Below are 24,006 nucleotides of genomic sequence, written 5' to 3' on the forward strand. Positions count from 1 at the left end.
AACATCTTGTCCAATTGCCCACAGATTTTACATATAAATGTATTCTCCCCAAACCAGCTTCACTATTTCTGAATATCAGGAACTATGATGTACTGCCCACTTTGAAAATGAGTCTGCATTTTCACATTTCGATGCAGCATTGATGTAACTTTGACAGAAGATTAAGTCTTTGTGAGTGTAGCAGAGTAGCAAAAGACAGTCCCTATATTATCCCAAATAGCTTCAAATGTATGTCTAACTCTATTGCTTCACATAAGAACACTTTACTGAACATCGTACAAATCCATAAGCTGGGTCAGCAGCATTACCCAATATCTCAACCGGCAGCCAGGCAGCACACCAGGTACATTACTGTAAGCTGTGAGCTGGCGGGCTCTGGACAGCTTGTGTCTGTCATGAGTGGTTATGTGTACGGTCCTGATTGTTTGGAAAGAGAGCCAAACCTGCTGCTGTGCTGCAGATGAGAGGTGGTATGGATGAGATGTTGTGTGGAGAAAAAGTGTGGAGAGGGAAGCATCTATCGGGTCAACCCGCTGTGGCGTCATGCTGCTTAGCCACAGTCTCAGAGTGGTAATTAAGTTTTTGAAAAAAAAAGTAGGTGTGGAGGTATTTGTCGTAGAGGCACGCTGACAACGTGCATCAACGTACTATAGTCCAACGTACCCTAGTCCATCCTGACATACATGTACAATAGTTGAACATATGATGACTTTGCATTGCCTTTGTTGGTTGGACATTTTTTAATTGCAACATTGGTTGCATAACTAAATAAGTAATATGTTGCGCGGAAGCCAATAAAGGTTTTCATGTTAGGAACTGGTTTGCTTGAAAGACTGAATAACTGCAGTAGGGGGATTTGGCTTTTACAATATATGCAAATTATTTCAGTTTTCATTTTAAAATTAATGTTATACTACTGTCCATAACCATAATTAAATGTGTATTAATCACTTCAAAAAAACATCCTTCGGTATTATTTATCAAGAGTTTAAAAGCCAATACTCAACAGTGGCGTTCCATAAATATTCATAATTAAATATGCATTCATCACATAATTTCTTTTTTATGTATTAGGAGTTTAACAGCCAATATTTGACAGTAGCAGGCAATCTTTAATCACATTGTGATTTAAGTCACGATCAATCCTGATTTGTGCTCAGAAATACACCAGCACTGAGCCTCGTCCACATAACAGCAAGAAGATCCCTGACAAAATACACAAATCTCTCCTTTAAGATTTACAAAACTGTTACAGCGTTTGGCAGAAAACCGTTGTTAAATTGAGTTTATGTCCGACCACATCGCTCATAGTAAGAGGGGGTTGAATAAACAGGTTTTTAGGGCCTCGAGAAGAAAATAAGGAGTGCCAAATTGTTGCTTTAATAGATCATTGTCAAGTCTGCTTCAGAACGACAACTTCCTGCAACAGACATTCTTGCATCTTCACAACTTGTTTGAGGGTATAAATCTCACGGATGCTGAAGTCATTTTTAAAGTCAATTTCTTTTATAAAAAAAAAACATATTTTAAGCCAGACTTTTTCAAACTTACATTTACAGACTTTCTTATAACTCGTGTTCTGCTATCTATCATGACATGACTGATATTACATTTTCGGAGCAGACCTACAGATATGTAATGTTCTGTTTTTTACTTTAATATCCATTTTGCACTCATATAATGCATATTGCACTGTACATGAGTCAACAGCACCACAGCCTCTGGTGACTATCTTTTTGACTATATAAAGTACGTATCTTCAAAGAAAGGTAAGGCTCTCTTGCCGAGGGAAATAATCCCATCAAATTGGGATGAGGGCAGCAACTCTTGAGACCAGACTGCAATATCAATTCTTTTTTGAAAACAGGGTCTTTATTAATGAAAAACTTGTATGCTACACATGCAGAGATGACTACTCTTGGGAACGGCTCCCTCTACTTTTTAAAGAAGCGTTCGTTCTTAACTTTAACATTCATATTAGTATGAAGTCTGTATTCTATAGTCTGTTATTTTTAATTAAGTGTCATAACTTACCTTAGTGTTCTCAACATGCTTCAATAATGTTGACTGTACTTATTTTTTAGGAGGCCTGGAAGAACAAGTCGTCTCTTTTATTTAGCCGTGGTTTACTGCTTGTGAAGCTGACCACTACGTTCTCACATGCGTTTGAGCTTAAACGATACATAGATAAGTCTGGCCTCAGCGTTGCATTGAGAGTACAGCTAAAGGTATTTGCAGCACATGCTTACTCACCTGAAACTGTTTTTGAGAATACACCTGCTTACAATAGCCGTGACTCATTCATTTGGTTGTTGTGTTCAGTGGACTTGGTGTGGCAACATAACTGCAGCTGGTGCCTTTCTTCTTGTATTCACGCTCTGTTGGGTTTCACCTCACAAACTGTCTATTTGTTCTCTTGTTGGCTTTAATGGGTCGAGGCTGCTCTGCCTTGCTGTTGGTTCAGGTTACACTTACACTATACAGCAGTATACCTTTACTGCTGGTTAATGTGTCGCTATAGCAACGTGAGCCAGTTGGATTTGTTTTGTGTGTCTTTTGGAGCCTTACATGGCCTTTCTAATTTAACTTACATAATTAAGAGACGCCGTTTGGATGCTATAGTGTTTGGCCTCCAGCCGCTACTATTATGAATTTGAATGATAACCTTGGATTCTTTTCAAAGTTCATCTGTGGCTCTTTTGGTATAGATTAGTAAAAGTGTCTTATAGAACTGTTATAAAACTACCATTTGAAGTGTACGTCAGCCATTAGCGTTGCACTTATTTACCATTTTCGGACAGTTCAAATCAATGCTGCAGAACCGGAGATATTATATTTTTAATTTCATGCATTCTTCTTGCATGTCAAAACCTGTCAAAACCCACAATGCTAATGGACCACCGAGGGTTAAATCAAAGATTTGGGTGTGTTTTGCTAGTAGCGGCTGATGTAGCCTCAAGTCCTACGCTCAAACAGAATTGAGGAGCATACTATAGAGGTCTGACTGATTTCATTCTAACACCACAACTCCAAATTTTTCTCACTTTCAAACTGGTTGTCTTTAGCCTGAAAATATGTTGACTCAAGTGACATCACTTGAGAAAGCTTATCAGACCTTTGCAGTTCCCTCTGGAGACACAAATGCTTTATACAATTTTTTTTCAGTTGGATTTTCTCAAGACCTGTTAACAGGATTGGATTGTAAAATCAAGTTCCTCTTTAACGAACATGGGGATCACAAATTCATAAATTTACAAGTAGAATGTGTTAGACTGAAGGTATGATTAGATCAAAGAAACACTGCACATTCATTCCAATGAAAAATACAAATTTGCTTCCTTGTTTATTCTGCTCATAGTTCAATCTGGTTTTGTGCTTCTCGCTCAGTTAGGAGCTGCTTGGTGCCTTTGCTGAATGTGGAAGAAAGTATTGAATATGTTATATACACTTCCATAGACCATTTATATTTGGCTGATTGCATCCTTACTTTCCAGTGTTGAGGTCACAGAGTTTAGATCAAATCAGCCTTGGTGGCTTTGTTGATGTCATTATGATTCCCATAACAGGCGGTCCTGCCAAACACACACACACACTCACAAATGTTAAGATGCCCTTCAACAGCACAGGTCACTCCAGATGGCATCAAATTCCTTTAATGTAAACATTAACACTGTATATTTTATTGGTTAGGGGGTCATAGTGTTGAGAAGGTATCTGTTATCTGGCCTGTCCTGTCTGTTTACCTGTCCTTTCCTAAAGGTATGCTTGTCTGTCAGATTGCGTGTCTCTCTGAATACTGTGGGTCACTCAGTGCTGTCTATCACAGCAGTTTGAGGTTGTTTGTAGGAGGGAGGATAGGAAGTGAGAGGACTTCAGAAACACTAAGTGAAAAAGTGTATTTGGACTCTGTGTATGGCAAATGGCTGCTCGGGAAACCCTTGGTGTTCTCTTGCACACAGCCATCATTACAATCAAGCTGAAGTTATTCTTTGTGTTTTATGCCTTAGCCATGAGGTAAATAGAGAATGACTTGCAATATTATGTCATAATGAAAGCACAAGAAACACTCGTCTATGATTTTTCCTGCCCTTTTCACAGTGCATTCTTTTGGAATATAATATTTGTATTCGTGAGTATTTGGAGGTATCTCCCCCTCTCTTTTTTACCACCTGTTTTCTTCTTTTTTTAATTGTCTTATCACCTCTACATTTGCACTTTCTTTTTCACCTTTTCCTTCTCACTCTATCTACCCTTACGTTTTTCTCTCTATACTTACATTTTTCTTCACTGTCTTACTTTTATGTATGACCTCTTCTTCTCGTCACCAATCCTCCTCCTGAACCTTTGTGATCCCCTTCACCTCTTGTCTGTTTCCCTTGCGCCTCTTTGGGTTACAACCCAGTCTTTTAGGCCATTTCCCCCCCCATCTTCTCTGCTTTTATTGTTCAGAGATCATTTTTTCTTTATTGCCGTCCCCTGTGTCTTCTTGTATAACCCCTATCTCTTCTCCCACTCCTGCTTTAGTTTCCTCTCCCCATTCACCCTGTTCTTGACTTCCTTTGACGTTTGAAGGAGAGTGGGGATCCACTCAGCTGACAAAGGGAGAGGCGATGACGTCACAGCAGACATGATACACCAGCATCTGCTCTGGTCTAAAAATACACACCACAGGGCACACACAGTCAGTTTGCAGCTGCACTCAGCATTTGTTTCCACCTCCACGCTCCACTGAGATGGCCCAGCTTTTACACAACTGGGGCTTGTGGGCACGCAGGGTTACGTCTGAGGAGCCTGGATGTGTTTACATATTAGGGTTTAAAGACTTGGTGGATAAAGGTGTCGGGTGGAAGTTTGCTTCTATGAACACAAAGGAAGATTGGCATACTTATTATATTAACATCCAACCTGTCATGAACAGCACAAATTAATTTGAACTTAAAACAAAAATCAATGGCCTCATTGTAAATTTCATGAGTTAAAACTGAACTAGAAGGTCGTATACTGTTATAATGTGTTTATCCTTAAAGGCATATGGGTAAAACAAATAACAGGCTGTTTTTATGTCAATATTTTAGTATTTTATATTCCAGGAATTTCCCAAAATCTCATAGATGTAATGTACTCAAAATGGGTCAAAAATTTAATGGATTGTCTCTCAGTTACTTTTGCAGGTACAGTAATCACCAATCATGGTTTTACACAGAAAAACTATTTGACGTTTGATGCATGCAATCTATCATTTTTATTACCTCAGAATAAATAATATTCACTGAGTTGATTTTTTTCTCAGGATTTTTTTTACATTAATTACAATAACGTATTGAAAACAGTATTTACCATTGTATTGAAATGCATGCTAACATTAGCTTGCTAGCTAACGTGACTGGATGAGCTGCCACAACTAGTAGCTTAATTAGCTTACTTGCTAAGAGGCACATCTTGGAGAGAAAGACTCTTATATTTGCAATGATCAAATTAGCATTACAAATTTAGGATATTGCTGGTGTCACATTTAAATAATTATTTTGAGAAACATGAAGATTCAAAGATTGCACAGAATCTAGCAATGACATCAATGTCAGTGTAATAAAGATAAACCTTTAGATTACTCCTCTAATCTTTAATAATTTCCACATTGTCTTCAATGTATGTACAAGTATCCCATAGCAGGTATCTTCTACCTCTCACTACACAGCTGACCTCATTTTGTCTCTTGTCACCCCTCCTCCTCTTAAGCTGGTTTACTATTGGACAACGATGGCAAAGATTTTTAGACAGCTCGAGAAAACCATCGCAGCAACACAAACACTCCCCCAAATAATCTCTGTCTGTGAGCAAGGCACTGTATACCTGCAACTCCTCGGGTCCTCAACAGTGGAGGATTGTGTGATTTCTCAGTAGCTCCATGGTGCTGAGTGGGTGTTTGTGTGTGACCCTCCCTGACCCTGCGTTTGCTCCCCGAGGCCATCACTGTAAATAAGAGTGTGTTCATATTGAAGTTGCTGGGCTGAATAATTAGTCTTTTTTTATCTGCACTGCTTTTGTGCTCATACGTGTATGCTTCTTCAAGAGCCCTTATCTTGGGCTCTTGTTGATGGGCGAGTGTGGCTTAGTGGTTAGCATGCCCGGTTCAAGCCCCGACTCTGCTGGTCTCAGTCGTATAACCTTCAATTGCTCCCCTTTGCTGTGTCTACGGTGTTTAGAGCAAAAATGTAAGTCACTTTGGATAAAAGCGTCAGCTAACCCTGTAAGACCCAAACATACAAATAATGGCTAATTTTTTTTTAAAGTCAGATGATGTTGTAAGAGTCTTCTAATGCAGATAATGAAGGATTTATTTAAAAAAAAAATGTTTTTGTAAGTTTTTAGGGCCTCGTTGGTGGCAGAATTTCAACATTTGCTCTCAAACTGTCAGAACAAATGCACAAAACAACTACTTGTTAATTTGGAGTGTGCATTGCGTACATAGCAATATAACAGTACATTTCATTAATCACCCAACAGTCATATTTTTATGAATCATAATATATTTTAAAAACATAAAAACTGTATAAAATGTTATAGAAAACTTCAAAGATTCAGTGTCCGTTGTTTACTTGCAATGGTAGTCGCAAAGCAAAATTTCTCCTTGGGGATTAATAAAGTACTTTTCATTCATTCATTTCAAAGCAGTTCCTTTCCTCTGAAAAGCAGAGGCGGAGATTGCACTTTCTGCAGAGCGTATTGGAATATCCTTTCACGCAATATCTGCAGCGTCCTCTTGTTGTATTCACCGGGAAATGTGCAACCATGTTGGTGGTCAAGTACAACTAATTCCAATGCAAATTAATCCTAGTCAGGCAATACATTACACTGATGGCACACAATGCTGTCTGGCTAGCCTAATTGCTCTCTACTTACATTTACAAGAGGAAAATACAACCCCACCCAAAACTCTTACATGCCACCCCCACGTTCCAAAACATTCACACTTGTCCCTGCACAACCATCCTCCAAATCATTCCACAAACATGATCTGGCTTGTGTAACATGAGATCTTTGGGCAAACAAACAAAGTCCAGATGAAAAAAAAGTTGACTATATCACATAGAAATAACATAGGCTTAGAGTTACCCTAACCCATTTAGAATGATTCAAATCTGGTCTAAACTTAGAATTATAACAAATAACCCATTTGTAAAGTGTGACTCATCAAATACATCATAATTCTGTAATTATTTATCCTGTATCTGAACATTTGAGAAGTGGAATGTCTCCATGTAGTGTGCAAGCTGCATGCTATTTTTAGCTACCATTTTCATCCAACGTTGTAAAATTACAACAATGACATAACAAGCTATACATCTAATGTGATGCATTAATTCCACAATAACTTAGTATTTACATGAACTACATACTCTAACAATCACCCAACAAATATTCATGGAATTTATTTACTTTAATTTGGATATATCCAGTTGAATAAAACAAGGTGATGCGCTTGCAGGAAAGTTTGCAGGTAGAGTGAGTTCAAGGCCTTCTGGCCAGACCTATATACACATTTACAATCCAATGGCATTGCAAGGCAAGACAATAGGACCCATTGACTATGTAAATGTGGTCTTTACTCAAAAAACGTTTTTGCAAATGTATTTTTTGGAGAGATAAAAGTGACGTTGTCATATTACAACAACGGGTCTTACAAGGCTAAATGAAATGTAATGTAATAATGTAATCTTTCGCTCTCTTATCTTGTCTAGGTCCGCTACTTTTACGATAATTGAAGAATGTCATTATAGTTTGGTTTTGATATTTAAACTATTCAAATATTTACCAGAAATGTACATTTTGAGGCTTATTTTACCTGTGAATGACACTAATCAAACATGGCATCCACTTATTTCCAGATTCTATATTGATTTTACTGCTGAGACGTAATATTCCAGCACAGATTTAAGAAATGTAAAACATTTTTAAGTAATGTCTTTCTCTGTTTTCTCTCCTATGTGTGTGTGCGCGCGTGTGTGTCCCTTTCTGTCTGTTTGTGTCTTTTATCCATCTGTTGCCTGTGCTGGCATGTAACTAGGGAAGTGGAGCACGCTGGTCTGTCGGACTTAGAGATCATCTCCCAGCCAGTGGAGGATGAGAACCAGTACTTGGCTCCTCCTGTCCAGCTTGTGAGTTTTGGCTACAGAGATCTGCCCCTCGCAGCTCTTGACCTCTCGCTGGCTGGCTCGCAGCTCCTCTCCAACGCAGATGAAGATGAAAACCGTGAAGGGTGAGTGATCCAATGTTGTATAGTGAGCATTGTTTTATGAGATGGATACATTTGATTGGTCTGTTATATCTACAAGGAGGATTGAGTGTGTGAGGGTGCACCTCTGTGTCTGTCAAGGGCTAATCTCATATTATGCTGCAGCAAACTGCTTTATGCTTTGGGTGGCCAGTTATGACAGCATGCTCTAGAATCTCTCATGGTTGCAATGAGTGTCAGTGACGGAGGGGCAATTCTAGGTTTCAATCCCACAATCCAGCAGTGGTCGTTGCAGAGACACTTGGCGAAGATCTGCCCTGTACTGAGTGTGAATTTCTGTTTTTTAATATAATTTGCCTCTTTGGCAAGTGTGAGTGACAGACGTGTGATCATTTATTGGTTTCAACAGCTTTTTATGTGAATTCACAGTGACAATGATTTGCTTCTGTGAACAGTGTGGCAACAGGGAGGTGTCAGTGACACACTGGAGGTATTTTTTCCTACTGTTGGGGACTTTTTAGAAAAAAAACTGACACAAACACACAGTCAGGGTTCAGCCAACAGATTCCTGCATCTTATGAAAACACTCACTCCTTACCACAACTAAACATTTCACTCTTTTGAAAAGCCCAATCAAACATTAGTGTCTGTATTTAGATTTCAATTTTATATGTTTGTTCGAAAAACTGAACATCTTTTTGGTATTACATTTTTTACTAACTTAGTCTTGTATGAAGATTATTTTACTTTATTATAAAGGTTGCAGTTAAACTCATCAAAGAAGACCATGATGGCATGCTGTACGATGGCACCTGCAGCTGTTTCAAAACGCATTTACTACACAAACATTCATTCTCTCTCTCTCTTTCTTAAATGCCACATAGTATGCATGATTATCATCCATCATGTATTAAGTTTCCCTCCCCAGGTCCTTGACTTGCTGTCCCTGTTGCTCAGTGTTACGTCCATTTATCATCAAGTGACAACCTCTAGGTCGTCCAGCATCCATAAGAGAACTGAGATCAATTTATCATTTCAGACTAAATATCCGCCCTGTTCCCTGTGCCTGCTGACAGTACGGGCTTTATTGTAAGTGGCATTTTCTAGTGCAGGAGCCAATAATATCACACTCCTAATTTTGTGTAAGTCTTTTGTACTGTCTCACTATACATGCTGTAACGTTGAATTATTTTATTGGATCTCACATGGGTGACCAAAAGCTGTCTGTTAAAAGAACACTAACTGCGACATCGCCAGTTGTTTGATGCCATTAATATAATATTTTTTAGTCACTCATAACATACAAATTGCCACATACTGTTATTGACTGATGCATTGATTTCTGTATGATTTCTATAAAACCATCATCATCACTTGATGTTTTTACTATTCATACTTATATTTTTCTTCTTGCACATATGGGGCTCAATTAGGTCTTGTCAACTTCAGGAGATTAATAATGAAGGCAATATCAATTAACAATGCAGATAAAAAAATATATATTATGATAGTAGTTTTCAAGGTTATGACACCACTACAAAGGCATGTTAAACTTCCAACCTGCTGATTGTGGTTTTGCTTATTCAGCTTTTTCCGCTTTAACATGATTGTGTGAATGCTGGTATGGCATATGGATATGAGGTCACATCACAGTTGTCCTTTTGATTAGTCACAACGTTAAGAGATCTTTTTTTTACTGTGCAAAATATGCTTACAGTCCATTCTGTCCAGCAACTCTGACTCAAACCTGGCTCTTAGCACAAGTTCTCACTGGGATGCACACAAACACCATAAGCCGTAGTACAGAATCCAACACACACACGCCAAATCCACACACACCACCTCATCCAAGTGCTGCGTTTGACACCAAATCAGGTCTCACTCCATTGGTTCCCTTCAGTTGGCCAGTCAGAGTCAGAAACAGATGGATTTCACAGACATATCATCAATAGTAGGCGGTGCCGACACTGACACTGCACTTGTATCACAGCCCGTACAACGCTGGTGTGTCCTATGTTGTATAAGTTATTGCCTGTATATGTATTGCTATGCATAATGGTTAGATGTGCATATGCTTAAGATGCTTGTCTTTGCTGGTGCTGTTTGAAAACATTTAGTTTGCACTAAATATTTATGCATCCTGTATTTCCTATTGTTGCTCAACCTGTGAAATACCTGTAAGGCTGATTAGGCAAAGAGTCGGCCTATAAGTGGGTCACAAGCCTGCGGTGTTGAGTAATCACAAAACAAGACTACCAATATGTTCAAATGAGTTTGGGTCCGGAGGGCAAGAGACTAAAGTTCTAGTCCAGAGGCTGAAAAACTGTAAGAACCCCTGCTGTAAGAAGCTCTATCAACACAGCTGTGAAGGTTATTTTACCAGTGAGCCCAATTTACTCAAACTGTGCTTAGTGCGATGGGGTCACTATTTCATATTCAAGTCATTAGTGCGAAATGTCTTCCTGTAAAAATGCTGCCAGTGGGAGTTGTAAAAGTCATCATTCTTTCGTTTAGCTTTAATGAAATTCCATTTAAATCCGCCAGGCATGAGCTCCAGTAATGTGTGTGTTACATCTCCACTATACCTTAAATGCTATACTAATCTCTCACATTAATCTTCATCACCTATACCTCTTGATTGGTGATGATGACGATGAAATATCAAAAACCCTTGCTGTTTATATGTCTTGCGTCACATCAAGTGCTTTTTATCAACCTGTGAAATCTTTCGACAGAATACATTGAAATAGTGGGAATCAGCACTGAAAGAGAAAAAAACCTGACAACGTGTGAAGAAAAGAGGCCTCCTCTGACATTAAGGCCTCGTCATGAGAATCAGTAAGATGTAGCGAGCGAGCGGCTCACTGATTGTGTCAGTCATCCCGCTGCCCCCTGGATTTTATTCTGTGGATTTCAGCACTGCTGGGCTTTCGGTGATTACACCTGTGCCTCCGTCTCCTCATTACTGTATCGATCCACCTCTTGAACAGACAGCGGCCATTAGCCTCATTAAATGACATTCACGAGCGCCACGCCCGTGCACCATCATCATGTTTTACGACGGCCTCCTGCGGCAGTGGGCGTCTTTCTCATGTCAGCGCTTAGACATCAGCTACCAATTGACTTTGTTGGGTTGTAACAGTATGTAAGCACAATCGGGACCTGTGTTTGCTTTCAGAATGCAGATCGAACAGGCTGGAGTTGATCTAGCACAGAGACCAATTGCTAAACTCACCTGAAGGTAAATGGGCCAGAGGAAATGAACCTTTTTTATGGACGTGTAGAATGATGAAGTGAAGCTAAGAGAATGCAAGACAGCAACAGTGAGAGAGCAATCCACAGACACCAAAATGAAAATGTACATGGTAGAGGAATCAGTTAGCTGCTCCACTGACTCTACCTGGAAAAGTGGATTGCCCCACCACCACACCTCAACCGCTTCACTCCCAGTCTGCATTAGCTGGCTCATTGGCTTCCCGAGACAGTGAAGGAGTGTCATGAAGAAAGCTGTGCATGGGAAATGTTTAGGCACGCTCTTGTAGTGATGTTTTGCAAAAAGAGAGCACCCGCTCCTGAAAGTGAAAATGTCACAACCACGGTAGAGGCGTTTCATCAGCATGGTGACGGCTCATTGGGTGAGGGGTGGAAGTCATTCTTACTGGCAGTTTGGGAATGCCTCGCTGTCAGCAAAACTTTTCTCATCTACTTATTCCAGAAAGAAAATGAAAAATATGCAAATTGAACAGATATAGGTTTTGTTGTGGTGTGTTGAAAGTTTACATCCAATTGAATGTACCACCTGACTCAATGTTATTGAAATAATCAATTTTTTTGATGAGCCCTTGAAATTGAAACTGCGGGGTGAAAAGGAATCCCACATTTACTTGTTGGGAGCAAGAGACGACATGCAGGCGGCATTTCTCCTCACGGGTTTACAGATTAGATGCTGAAAGAACACAGTTTTGTGTTATTACGGTTTGCCTATACTGTATGGTTGCAAAGTGTTTAATAGCAGAAAGCAAGCAGAGGGGATTAATCAAGAGGAAAGGCTCCTGTGTCAAGCTGCCACTGTGTGATGAAGCACCTACTGTCAGCCATGTTTGCATATCATAGCCTGTAGCATTGTGAAGGTGGAGCTGACCTTACTGCTATCTCTTGTATACTGCACGGCCCTCCCTTCACATGACGGAAAAACAGTCACTCATACACTGCTCGGCCTCTCTCCCACACACACACACACACACATATTTGAACATGCATGAACAGAAACACTGAGAGAGAGAAAGAGATAGAGAGAGAGAGAAAGAGAAGGGTAATAATGGCGGGCCTGAAACACTTTATCACTGTACTACACAGTGGTTGTTAATCTAATCCTCTGTAATCATGGTTCACTTCATATTCCAGTTAATACTGCGCTGTCACATCTCATTATGAACAATAGTATTCCTTCATCAATGCGTCTTCACAGGCTTTCCCTCTCTTTCACCACCATTCTACATATTTTTATATTCTTTATGATTTTTCTCTTGCTTCTCTTCCTATTGCTTGTGTTTACTCTTTTCTTTTTACAGCTCACTGTCTCATCTTTTGTCATTGTTTTCTGCCCTTGTTTTCACACAAAGTAGGCCTTTCCACGCTGAAAACCAATCTGTGCTGCAACTCAACTAAATGCCAAAAAGCTGAGCATGCTCTCTATAAACCACGCTGTCACACTGACCTACCAAAGACCCCTTCATGAGCCTCTTGGTTCACAGTCCTGTGGTGAGGGTAAGGATAGGTGGACAGGTTGGAGCTTTCCAGCACTCGTTTACTGGATTGTTGTCTAACACAGTGTTCCTATCAGGAGAGATGTGGGCGACATTGTGGGAGGTGGTTTTTCGAGCTAGCATCAGGGGGCAGTTGCAGTGTTAGCAGTTTTGGCGTCATGGTAAGTGGAGTGTGGTTATTAATAGAGTTGGGCCCATCCATCTTCCTGTCTAGGAAAAATGCTGGGAGGACCAAGGTGGCGTGGGCTTGTGTTCAGCACTTTCATGGCCGCCCACTCTCCTCCTAGTCATCAAGCTGCTTTTGTTTGTTTGCTCACTTTTTTTTTAGGTTGAAGGTTTTTTTGGTGCATTTCAGCTTGTATCTGTGTAAGCTGCTGCTGCTGTGTGTGTGACTTTGTCGGGTGAAACAAAGAACGTCAGCGAGGGAGATTTGAAGGACCAGGAACTCATCTGCAACTTGTATTGATGGTTTGAATTGGTACGTCACAAACAATTTTTAACATCTTTAAATTCAATTTAAAATATCTAGTTTGCTGACTTTTGACAAATGTATTTCCTCTCAGAGAAACAGTTTGAGTCTTGGACAAAAATAATGGACATAATACTGTAGGCAACAACATGCCCAGCCATGTAGATTATGACAGGATACTTTACAACACTTTTTTTGATCAACTTGGACTCTGTTTAAAGGACAGGAAACAATATTTAAATATCGCCCTAAAACTCAACTCCAACCTAAAATCAACAATATGTAAAATGCTACTTTTCAACATAGCACCTGACACTCAGCTGCTGCGATACCTGCTTGTGGCTGAATATGCTGCTGCCAGCACGATACACACTTACAAAGCTAGAGAAAAGGTCAGGCGTAGAATATGACGCTGACAATGTGATAAGGGGAAGTACCTGAACTAATTATTGTCTGATAACACCTGGATAAAAGCCTGCTCTGTAGAAATATCTTAAGATTCAAGTTGCCATACTGGTTCACCAGACCACCTCACCCTCCCCCACACCTGAACAGTGGAATGATGTCACCTCCCATCCCAGTGATGGCTGTGCGGCTGCCAGACACAAAGACAGAAGCATATGTTGCTGATACGGCTGTTCCAAATGTGCAAGGAGTCCAGGGTTTGGTACCAACAGCAGATGGTTCATCTAAATCTGTAGTGAGCAACGGGGGGAAAAGAGGAAAAAACAAGTGCTCCTAGCCTCTGCCTCCCACCAGTTTAAGGCCAAGGATCCAAATGGGACATTTTGGAAAAAAACTACTGGCCCATTTGCACGTTTCAGAAAATGGCTGAGGAAGGGAAATAAAAATGGCTCTTTGCTTATAATCACAACTATCTCTGGGGAATGTTGTGGTGGGCATGGCTTTGAGAAGTTATGAATTTTGTCACAGTAAAGGGATATTTAGTGTAAACATTGTATTCCATATTCAAACCCTTGTGCAATCATTTACTGTGGGTTCATCCCTGCATTTTTACTTTACATGCTGCAACTTTGTTTGAGGAGGGGGGAAAAAGTCAAATGTTGAAGTCTTGCCTTTTGAAATTATGCATTCTCTGATGGCTCTCACCTAGTCGAGCCAATTTGGCCTGATTTAATTAGAGAGCACAGGAAGTCGTCTGAGACAACGACCTGGGAATGACCGGCCTCCCTGTTATCTCCCTGGCTTCTTAATTCCGCTGCCACAGGGATGGCTGCTGGCCAGCGTAGTGTACAAGTTCATCGTTTGTCAAATAGATGGTTTCTGTCCGTCTTGAGGATAAACCTTTTACGTCAGAGATTCTCCAAATGTTGAAAATGTATAACATAGTACTTTATTATTTGTTTGCTGCATCTTTAAATTAGCTTCTTACCACCTTTTCTTTCAGATCAACTGTCACGTCAGCTAAGATTTTCTGGCTAACTGCAGTCAGTAACTGCAGTATAGTAACTGTATACAGATCTAGGCCGACTCTGATTGGCTGTCCACGTGTGAATGCACACATATGGTATACAAGCACAGAATACAGAATACAGTACACACACACACACACACACACACACACACACACACACACACACACACACACACACACACACACACACACACACACACACACACACACACACACACACCTTGCTGTGCCCTTGCAATATATACAAATTAGTTTTTCCCCAGCATTCCCACAAGTCTTTGAGGCAAAGCTGAACACTAGTTGCCCTTGTTCATTGTAATTATCATATACACACACACACACACACACACACACACACACACACACACACACACACACACACACACACACACACACACACACATAGTAATAATTCACTTATCATATTTCTTTCTAGTTATTGCCAAAGTGGGAGTAAAAAAAGAAGAAAGAGAAGCTGCTGTGTCTCGAAGCAGAAGTCAGTACCTCAGATATTTACTGTATATCTTGACTCCACAATCAATCATTTATTCCTTTGGTTCTGTTTCCACTGGAAGTGCTGCAGGAGTGCTGGGGTTGCCTCTTCAATGCTGATGTGTTGTGATCAATGGTGCACAGGCATGGGTAATGGGGAACCTTTCAAATGTAACATTAATTACCTGCAATCTGACAGCATCAGGGAAACTCAGCATGTATTTTATGCTTAGTTGGTACTCCCCTTTTCCACGCTTTCTTTAGCATAAATATATGTGTGTTTTTCAGTGTGTGCATTGGTTGTGGAAATGTCTGCTGGAAACACATAATTTTTTTTACAGAAAGATAGGATGCTGCCTGTCTGGTGTCTGCGTTGTCAGGTGAGGCTGACTTCGGCATTAGCGGACTATGATTTAGTTTGAAAGGAAACTTTTAAGGAGGAGGAGGGTCTTCTTGATCCTGTCACAGGTCTTGTTTCCATCTTTTAACACAAATTCCATGAGTAGTGAATGCTTTACGTCAGCATGTTTCTTGGCTGTAAATACAATGATTTTACATTGACAAACTCTGGGCCCGGTGCCTTGAAGCCACTGCTGGGACCTGTGGTTGTAAATAATCTAGACCCACATTCATGATGTTTTTTTTTGTTTTGTGATTGTGCTACTAGCATATGCAGGAAAAATATATTTCTGTTTAGTCATGTAAATAGTATGTGCTGTGAGGTCAATGTATAGAGTCCAGAAATATATGTTTTCTTACTACATTGACGGATTAAGCATGCAATAGCGTGCTCCTACGCAACGTGGATGACGTAGAAAAAAATAAATATATATATCTTTTTTTTAGCAGAGGGTACTCTCATTCACAAAAAGCAGCTATTTGTTGTTGTTTTTTGTTATAATATATACATACTGCATATCATTTTCAAATTCTACGATATTTGCTTCATATTAACTTTTTTTCTGTGCACTACATCTTGAAGAACAGAAATACTGCATTTCACAGATCAAAAAACAAAAAACACATTCACACATTACCTGTATTTTAAATACAGGTAATGTGTTTCAGTCTACTGGCCTGCTGGAGCTTTTCTGTGTGAAGACGTAATTTCCAGTGTCTGTGTATTTCATCCAGGTGCTTCAGTGGACTTTCCTTAAAACACCTAATTAGGAAGCTAAGGAAACTATAATTATAATAAAATCAACACTGGTACAAAGTGTACGTAAAAATATAATTTCTGAGCTCCCAAAGAAATGCACTGATCATAATATTATTTCAAGAAACTGTAGTGCAATTCTCCAATTTTCTTGAAGTTGCTGATAAAACGGAGATAAATTGTGTCCATTAGAAATATTGATGTAATATTTTCCAAATTTACTGCACTTCCTTAATTGCTGTCTATTGGATTAAGGATTAATTTATATTAAAACATTATAAACCCCTCCACTGTAGTGGAGTACTTTATCCAATAAGACCATCAGCTGTGAGTCGGACTGTCCCAGTGTTTGGTAGCTCACTCAACATGCTGGTATCGATTATTTTTTCTGATTTAATCTCCTTCTTCTGTTTTCCTGTCCAGCTCCACTCACTGACAGGAGGAAGCAGTGACATATATATTGACCAGCTGAACACACACTAATGTAGAGAAAGAGAGATTTAAAAAAAAACAGAAATGCAGAGAGAGAGCAAATGAAGAAAGACCATTAACTCCATGTAAATGTCCAAAAAGTCTTGTAATTTGACTAAAATAGCTGTATTTATTTTTAGTAAATCATTATTATATTTCAAAAAATGTGAACATCCATAAAGCCAAGGTGAGTTAGAAAACTAGTAGTTTGAGAGATGACCTTGTCCATTGCGTGTCTTTGTCTACCAGTGACTTGTGCCAGGTGGTTCTGTCAGGCCGTCAGGCCCGAGCGGGTCAGAGAAACAACGTTTGCTACTGTTCTGTTGCTTTATTAAGACTCATTAATATACCGCATGTGTCACCAGCAGCGTCTGACTGTGTCCCCTCTGGGCCGGGCTAGTTTTGGCATGACATGAAGTAAGGACACACACATTTAATGAATTATCAAACGTATCAAAGCTGAGTCTTTGCACTTCCTGTGAACTTGCATCCCTTATTCATCTGTGTGTGTGTGCACGTGTGTGTGTGTATGTGTGCATGTGCGTGTATGTGTGTGTGTGTGTGTGTATGTGTGATGCTTTGGCTTCTGCACTAGCCTGTTATGAAGACCTGTTATAAATTCTGGGCAGATTGTAACACAGATCTTTATTGCCTTGTTGACTCATTAAATTATCCCTACATGATGGATTTGATCTTAGCCAAGATGCTGCCTTCCGATGCGTTATATACGAACAAAGTACTCTTCACTAGATTTTGATCATGCTTAACACTACGAGTCTACGGCAAAGGTTTGCTGTATATTTAAGACTGCTAATGTGGAAAATGTACTTGCTGTTGCGGTGCATAGATTTTCAAACTAGCGAGTATATTTGACCTCTTTGCAGTTCTAGTTGATGCAGTTTTTTTCCCTTTTAACCACAGACAAACTCATAAATACCTTTTTCAATTATGTCTGGACTCCTCATGTTGTATGTTGAGATTAGCTTTAAGTTGAATTACTACTGGATGACTTGATACCATCATGTCAAACATTTCTATTTTAAGGATTAGTTTGACATCTGGGGAAAACACTTTGAAGAGAAGGTATAGAGATACCTCTCTTATCTATCTATCTATCTATCTATCTATCTATCTATCTATCTATCTATCTATCTATCTATCTATCTATAGATATATATATCTATCTATATAGATCTCTCTCTCTCTCTCTCTCTCTCTCTCTCTCTCTCTCTCTCTCTCTCTCTCTCTCTCTCTCTCTATATATATATATATATATATATATATATATATATATATATATATATATATATATATATATATATATATATATATATTTCCAAAGGAAATATCTGTCTCCTTCCAAAGAGAAAAATACATCGGCCTACCAGCACCTCAAAAGCTCACTATAAACATATATGCGCTGGACTACTTATTTGACCCAAGACCTAAAATCCTGGCTATTGCCCTATTTTGGGGGTATGGAAGATAATTGTGAAATGATTCCAAAATTGGACTTTAAGTATTCATTCAGTGAGGTTTATTGTGAGTGGCTGCACTGTTAAAGCCTGAGGAGAATGTACCCTTATAAAAGTTTGTGAGAAGTATTTCACTTTTCACACTTTACTACTCCCACTCATGGAGTTTTATTGTTTGGGTAATTCTTTCTTTTTTTCTTTTCTTCCCTGCAGCAGTTGAATGAAGCGTGAAATCATTTGATATGAGATGCACTTTGATGGACTATCTAATCATATGGTTGAAGTTTGCTAAACCATAACCTCTGGAAATGGAGGTTGTTTGAGTCAGTAAAATGTTTGGATGACTGAAATGCACAGATTTCCTTTTTTTCTTTCGTTGTTTATTATCCAAAATGTGCTACTATTCTCACAGTGTAAGAATATTCCATTTATCAGGTTCCTACATATTCATGTAGGGCTGCACGGTGGTGTAGTGGCTAGCACGGTGGTGTAGTGGCTAGCACGGTGGTGTAGTGGCTAGCACTGACGCCTCACAGCAAGAGGGGCCGGGGTTCAGACACTGGTCAGGTCCTTCTGTGTGGAGTTTGCATGTTCTTCCCGTGTCAGCGTGGGTTCCCACTGGGTTCTCCGGCTTCCTCCCACAGTCTAAAGACATGCAGGTTAGGTTAATTGGACTCTCAATTGCCCGTAGGTGTGAATGTGAGCGTGAACGGTTGTCTGTCCTGTGATAGACTGGCGACTTGTCCAGGGTGTTCCCTGCCTTCATCCATGGACAGCTGGGATCAGCTCCAGCGCCCCGTGACCCTAAAACAGGATAAGCAGTTTGGATAATGAATGGATGGAGGTTCATACAATCAGATCTGAGAAAGATGATGTTGTGTGCCGTTAGGAGAAGCCACAAATCTATAAAGGTGAGAGAATGTTATTTCTGTAAGTCTGGTGCAAATCCCCATTGTCTCATGGACGATGTGCCTGGAAAGGGCGAATGAGTTTCTTTCATCATAGCAGTAGCAGCTAGTGAATATTTGAATGGAAAGCAATGCAGAGCTGAAGGACATCATTCACTCAATTCTTATTTTAAATAAAACAAATAATACTTTATATTTCGTGTTTACCGTTCATATAGAGAAAAACATAAATGATTCAGGTCTCCCAAATCCAACTCTCCCGTTTATTGCATTTGTGTTATTAAATATGAAATTATATTACATTGGTACCTATTATTTTGTTGATTTCTCATTGCAAGAGTTTCTTTGGATGAACAATACACTTCTTTGTTTTCACAATTGAGAAATGAACTGCTGCAGGTGTTATCAAAATTAAAACTGAGAATATGTGACTTGACACTGAGTAGTACATTTTTGGTTAAAAGGATTGTAGTTGTGTGGTCATTTGGTTCCTGGCTCATATGACAAGATACTATTGCAAAGACCCTCTAACCTTCATCATACAGTTGAGCTTGATATGTATATTATAGGTTTATGCAATGGGTTCTGATTCAGAGTTTAGATGTTAGATGTTTAGATGTTTTTTCTCTCCTCTTTATTTTTTTATATTGTCTTTATATATGCATGTGTGTGCAAGTGTGTGTGTGTGTGTATATATATATATATATATATATATATATATATATATATATATATATATATATATATATATATAGACTGGCTCTCAGGATGGCACGATACCTGGCATCCATAGAGTCTCGCCAAGACTCTGGTGGAGCAGATTCTGCACCATCTGGAAGTCGCACATTAGTGCTACCCCACCCAAAGCCAAGAAGATGATTGCTATCAGCATGATTACGCCTTTATTAGATTAGCTGTGCATTGTTTACAGGCTTGTGGCTCTGGCCAAGCCAGCCTTAACCGAATAAATACTTTCCTCTAAAAAACCAATGCAGTGATCAACTCAACAGCAGCTAAATACATTTCCCGCATTAGTCCATCAATTTATTTCTCTAGAAGAACATCATAATGATGTTTGATATCCTGCAGACAGTTCATTCTTCAGTGATATTGTATGGCTTCAGAAACGTCTTATTGGAGTCAGACAAATTCCTAAAACAGGTGAGAGATTCCACTTTGACTGGTGATCTGTTGTGGAGCTTGTGTGCAAATTGAATTGAACTGTGGAATTTGGCAATTCCACAGTTCACCTTGATAAAATCGTCAAAGAGCCACACACACACACACACACGCACACACACACACACACACACACACACACACACACACACACACACACAAATTGTGTGGCCACTTCTACCGACTAAACAGAAGTGTCAGAAACGAGGTGACACGTAAAATAAATGTAAAGCTCCGAGGCAATTGAAATGTGCTAGTTAAACATAAAATAACATAAATAAATAAAAGGTAAAAGTAAGACTTGTATTATGGATTAATTTGTTACATTCCTGTACTATAAATCTGAAGTTGATGATAGATGTTTATGAAAACTAATTTCAAAGGTAAAACACATTTCAAAGTGAGAATGTATGGGGCTATAACTTGTATCAAAACAAATACATTACCCAGATTATTCATTAATGATTGCAGCATAGTCAATTTTGTCACAGTGAAAAAACGGAGCCATTTTGCCACCGTTGCAGCTCATGTTAGTGCCACGCCAAGGAATGAAGACTTGATCAGAGGAGAGAAATGCTCTGCCAACGTCTGCCTCCTCAATGCCAGTGCATGGGGAGAAGGGAAAGGTAGCCGGCAGAGCCAACTTTCCACTCCAGCTGGAGAGCCGGCGAGAGGCATGGTCCCTCTCATCTCCTACTGTCAGCCCTTGTAGTAGCTGGTCTGTAAGACTAGCCACTATTTCTAAATAGCGTTGAGTCATCTTGCCAGACACTTTAATGGCCTAAATGTGGGATTCTCACAGTACCTGGCAAATTCAGCTTTTGTTTTTTTCAAGTCTTGTTAACCTACTATTTCGTCTGGAGTCCATTAAAGGCATGCGATTGTAAGCTAACGTGGTAGAATTGAAAATATATATTCCATAGATAACTACAATTCTCACATTGAAATGTAGATGTGTGTTTAAGTCAAAATGTATATCAACGGGCCATTGATTTTGCCGAGTGTGAAATCCTGTCCTCGAAGCAGCATCCTACAGTGACTCCCTTCATTGGCAAGTAAAAAGGAGTCTATCAATATTCCAGTCACTCCTGCAGCTGCTGGTTCAGTCCCTAGTTCACAGAGCTTCACTGTCCCTCTCTCTGTCAATGCTGTCTCTGACCACACTTCCTTTCCCGTTGCTCTGGCCATCAGCAACAAACTTTATTTGGACAGACGTGACCTTTCATAAGTGTAAACTACCACCCTCTGTTGGCCATGTCAAGAGGGTGAAATATCAAACCAAGCCATTGAGATTTTGTTCAGCATTGCACTCTAACTGGGAATCAATACAAGCATCGATTCTTCCAATACCAGTAGGATATTATTAATTATTCACCTGTCAAATCTTAGTGTGTAAATGTTGTCTAACAGACAACATTGACTTTAAATAATTACATTTCTGTGTATGAGTATTACATATTTAATCAGGGGGTTGAGCCAAGCATACATTTATGAGATGTAGTACATTTTTAATTCTTTTTAATATTATGACGTTAAGAAATGCAATAGAATAAGCCATACTTTTACAAATCTATTGAATATGTAAAAATAAGTTTAAAAAAAGCATGTTTTTATTTTTTTTAAATTTTTTCTTTTAGGTCCAACTGGCTGAAGCCTTGTTGCGGTCGCCGGGTGGCCCTGTGGCAAGTGTGTCTGCTCAGCGCTGGTTTCAACTGTATCCTGGTGGCCTGTGTCATCCTGGTGGTGCTGTTCCTGTCTTTGGAGCTGCTGATAGACACCAAACTCCTACAATGTAAATATTGTGCAGGGCTACTTATTTATATCATCTATGTTAACCTTTATTTTATCAAGAGGGAGGTTTTCTGGGCATGCATATTCTTCTCCAATGACACTGGAGCATAGACTGTGTGACGTTCATAAAACACTTGGGGGTCATCCAGTGCAGCTCGCAGGAGTAGCTTCATAAGCAGTGGGTAGTTAAATGCTTTAGAGTCCTCAGTCGTTTAACTGAAACTTTAATAACTTGACTTTTTCTGCACTGCGACCTACCGGCCAACAGGCTCAGATTAAGATTATTCATGAAAACAATGTGTGTAATTATTCTTATTACTTATATCATATCATAGCTATCTTGCTGTAGCTACACTGGTACAGTCTTTAACTTATGACTTTGAGGCCGTGTCATGATTGATATAATAAGTTGTAAGGAAGAGCACATCATAATAAAAAGGTACTGGTTTCAAAAAGTACCATACTTTAATAGAAATTTTTCAGTTCATCTGAATCAGAATTGTTTATTATGTCTGATTCTGGTTCTGATAAACTGCTAATTTACACTTCTACTTCAATAAAATTCAAAGGAAAATATTGTGCTGTTTGCCATATGAATTTTACAACTGTAGCTACACGTTACTTTCCAAATACAAATGTATTACATAAAAACTATGAAATATAAATATGAAAACCTAAAATAATAAGATATATTGGTAAGTATTAAGCCTGGTTATAACCTTTTTGGCTTTGAACCATTTCAGATGTCTATGAGTTAGTAGTTACTTCTTCCAACACATGCTTTGTGTTGTGAGTTAGTAAATTGGTGCAAAAGGGACCCTAAACTGTCGGTGAATATTACTGTATATAGGACATTGTACTGAACACTGTAACAGCAACACACAGTGGACTTTAACAACGAGAAACTCAAATAATTTACATAAATTAGACTTCAGATTTAGTTTCTCATTTTATTTCACAACAGCACATTGACAGTGATTTACAAAGATTCAAGTCTGGTAAGTGTAACAGTCATGTGATTTCTTCCTAAATAGTCATGTGTAATGCATTTAGTGTCTCCTCTTTCCATCAATTCTGTGTGTGCGGTCTTGCCAATCACAGAGGAGCTGGTGGTGCTGGATGGTAAATGGTTGTGATGGAGAGTGATGGAGAAAGGTGATAATGAACCTAGTCCCTTGTCAATAGCAGCAGGCACTCGTCTCTATCGATTACTGGCGAGCATCCAGCTCCAGTCTCGCTGCGGGGACTGCAGGACTCTAGTCACTTCAGATCTGCTGTAATCCGGTGCTTTGTCTGCTGCCACTCCTGCAAGACAAACAGTGGAGTGGACAATAAGGCGGGAGGGAGTGCACAGAGATATTAGAGGCCTAGAACATGAGTACATACAGGTTGGCATTGTGATTCAAAGATGGGTCCTGAGATATGGGAAAAATCAAAATACTGATGGACAGAAGGAGAGGAGGAGCATGTCTATTTTTCAGGAGCAGCTTTAGGTGTGATATGGGTAAATAGTTCAAAATGAATTCAGGCTGAAAATTTAATATTTTTATCTTCGTACTCGACCTTCAAAAATAAACATTACGAATTATATTTCGATTGAATGGCAAGACACATGCTTATACAAGATAATG

At 39.3% G+C, this 24,006-nt stretch overlaps 1 protein-coding gene across 1 annotated transcript in view; it reads left to right on the forward strand.

Annotated features, from left to right (window-relative positions):
• LOC137800085 (transmembrane protein 266-like) overlaps window positions 1-24,006 on the forward strand; it is a 44,576-nt gene that overhangs the window by 5,974 nt on the left and 14,596 nt on the right. Inside the window, exons 3-4 of the mRNA XM_068597141.1 lie at window positions 8,066-8,257; window positions 22,222-22,376. Of these exons, the coding sequence (XP_068453242.1) occupies window positions 8,066-8,257; window positions 22,222-22,376 (347 nt within the window). The remainder of the gene's footprint in view (window positions 1-8,065; window positions 8,258-22,221; window positions 22,377-24,006) is intronic.

This window comes from Clinocottus analis, unplaced genomic scaffold, assembly GCF_023055335.1.
Source record: "Clinocottus analis isolate CAN_PGR_092001 unplaced genomic scaffold, fCliAna1.0.p SCAF_1, whole genome shotgun sequence".
NCBI classification, from domain to species: Eukaryota; Metazoa; Chordata; class Actinopteri; order Perciformes; family Cottidae; genus Clinocottus; species Clinocottus analis.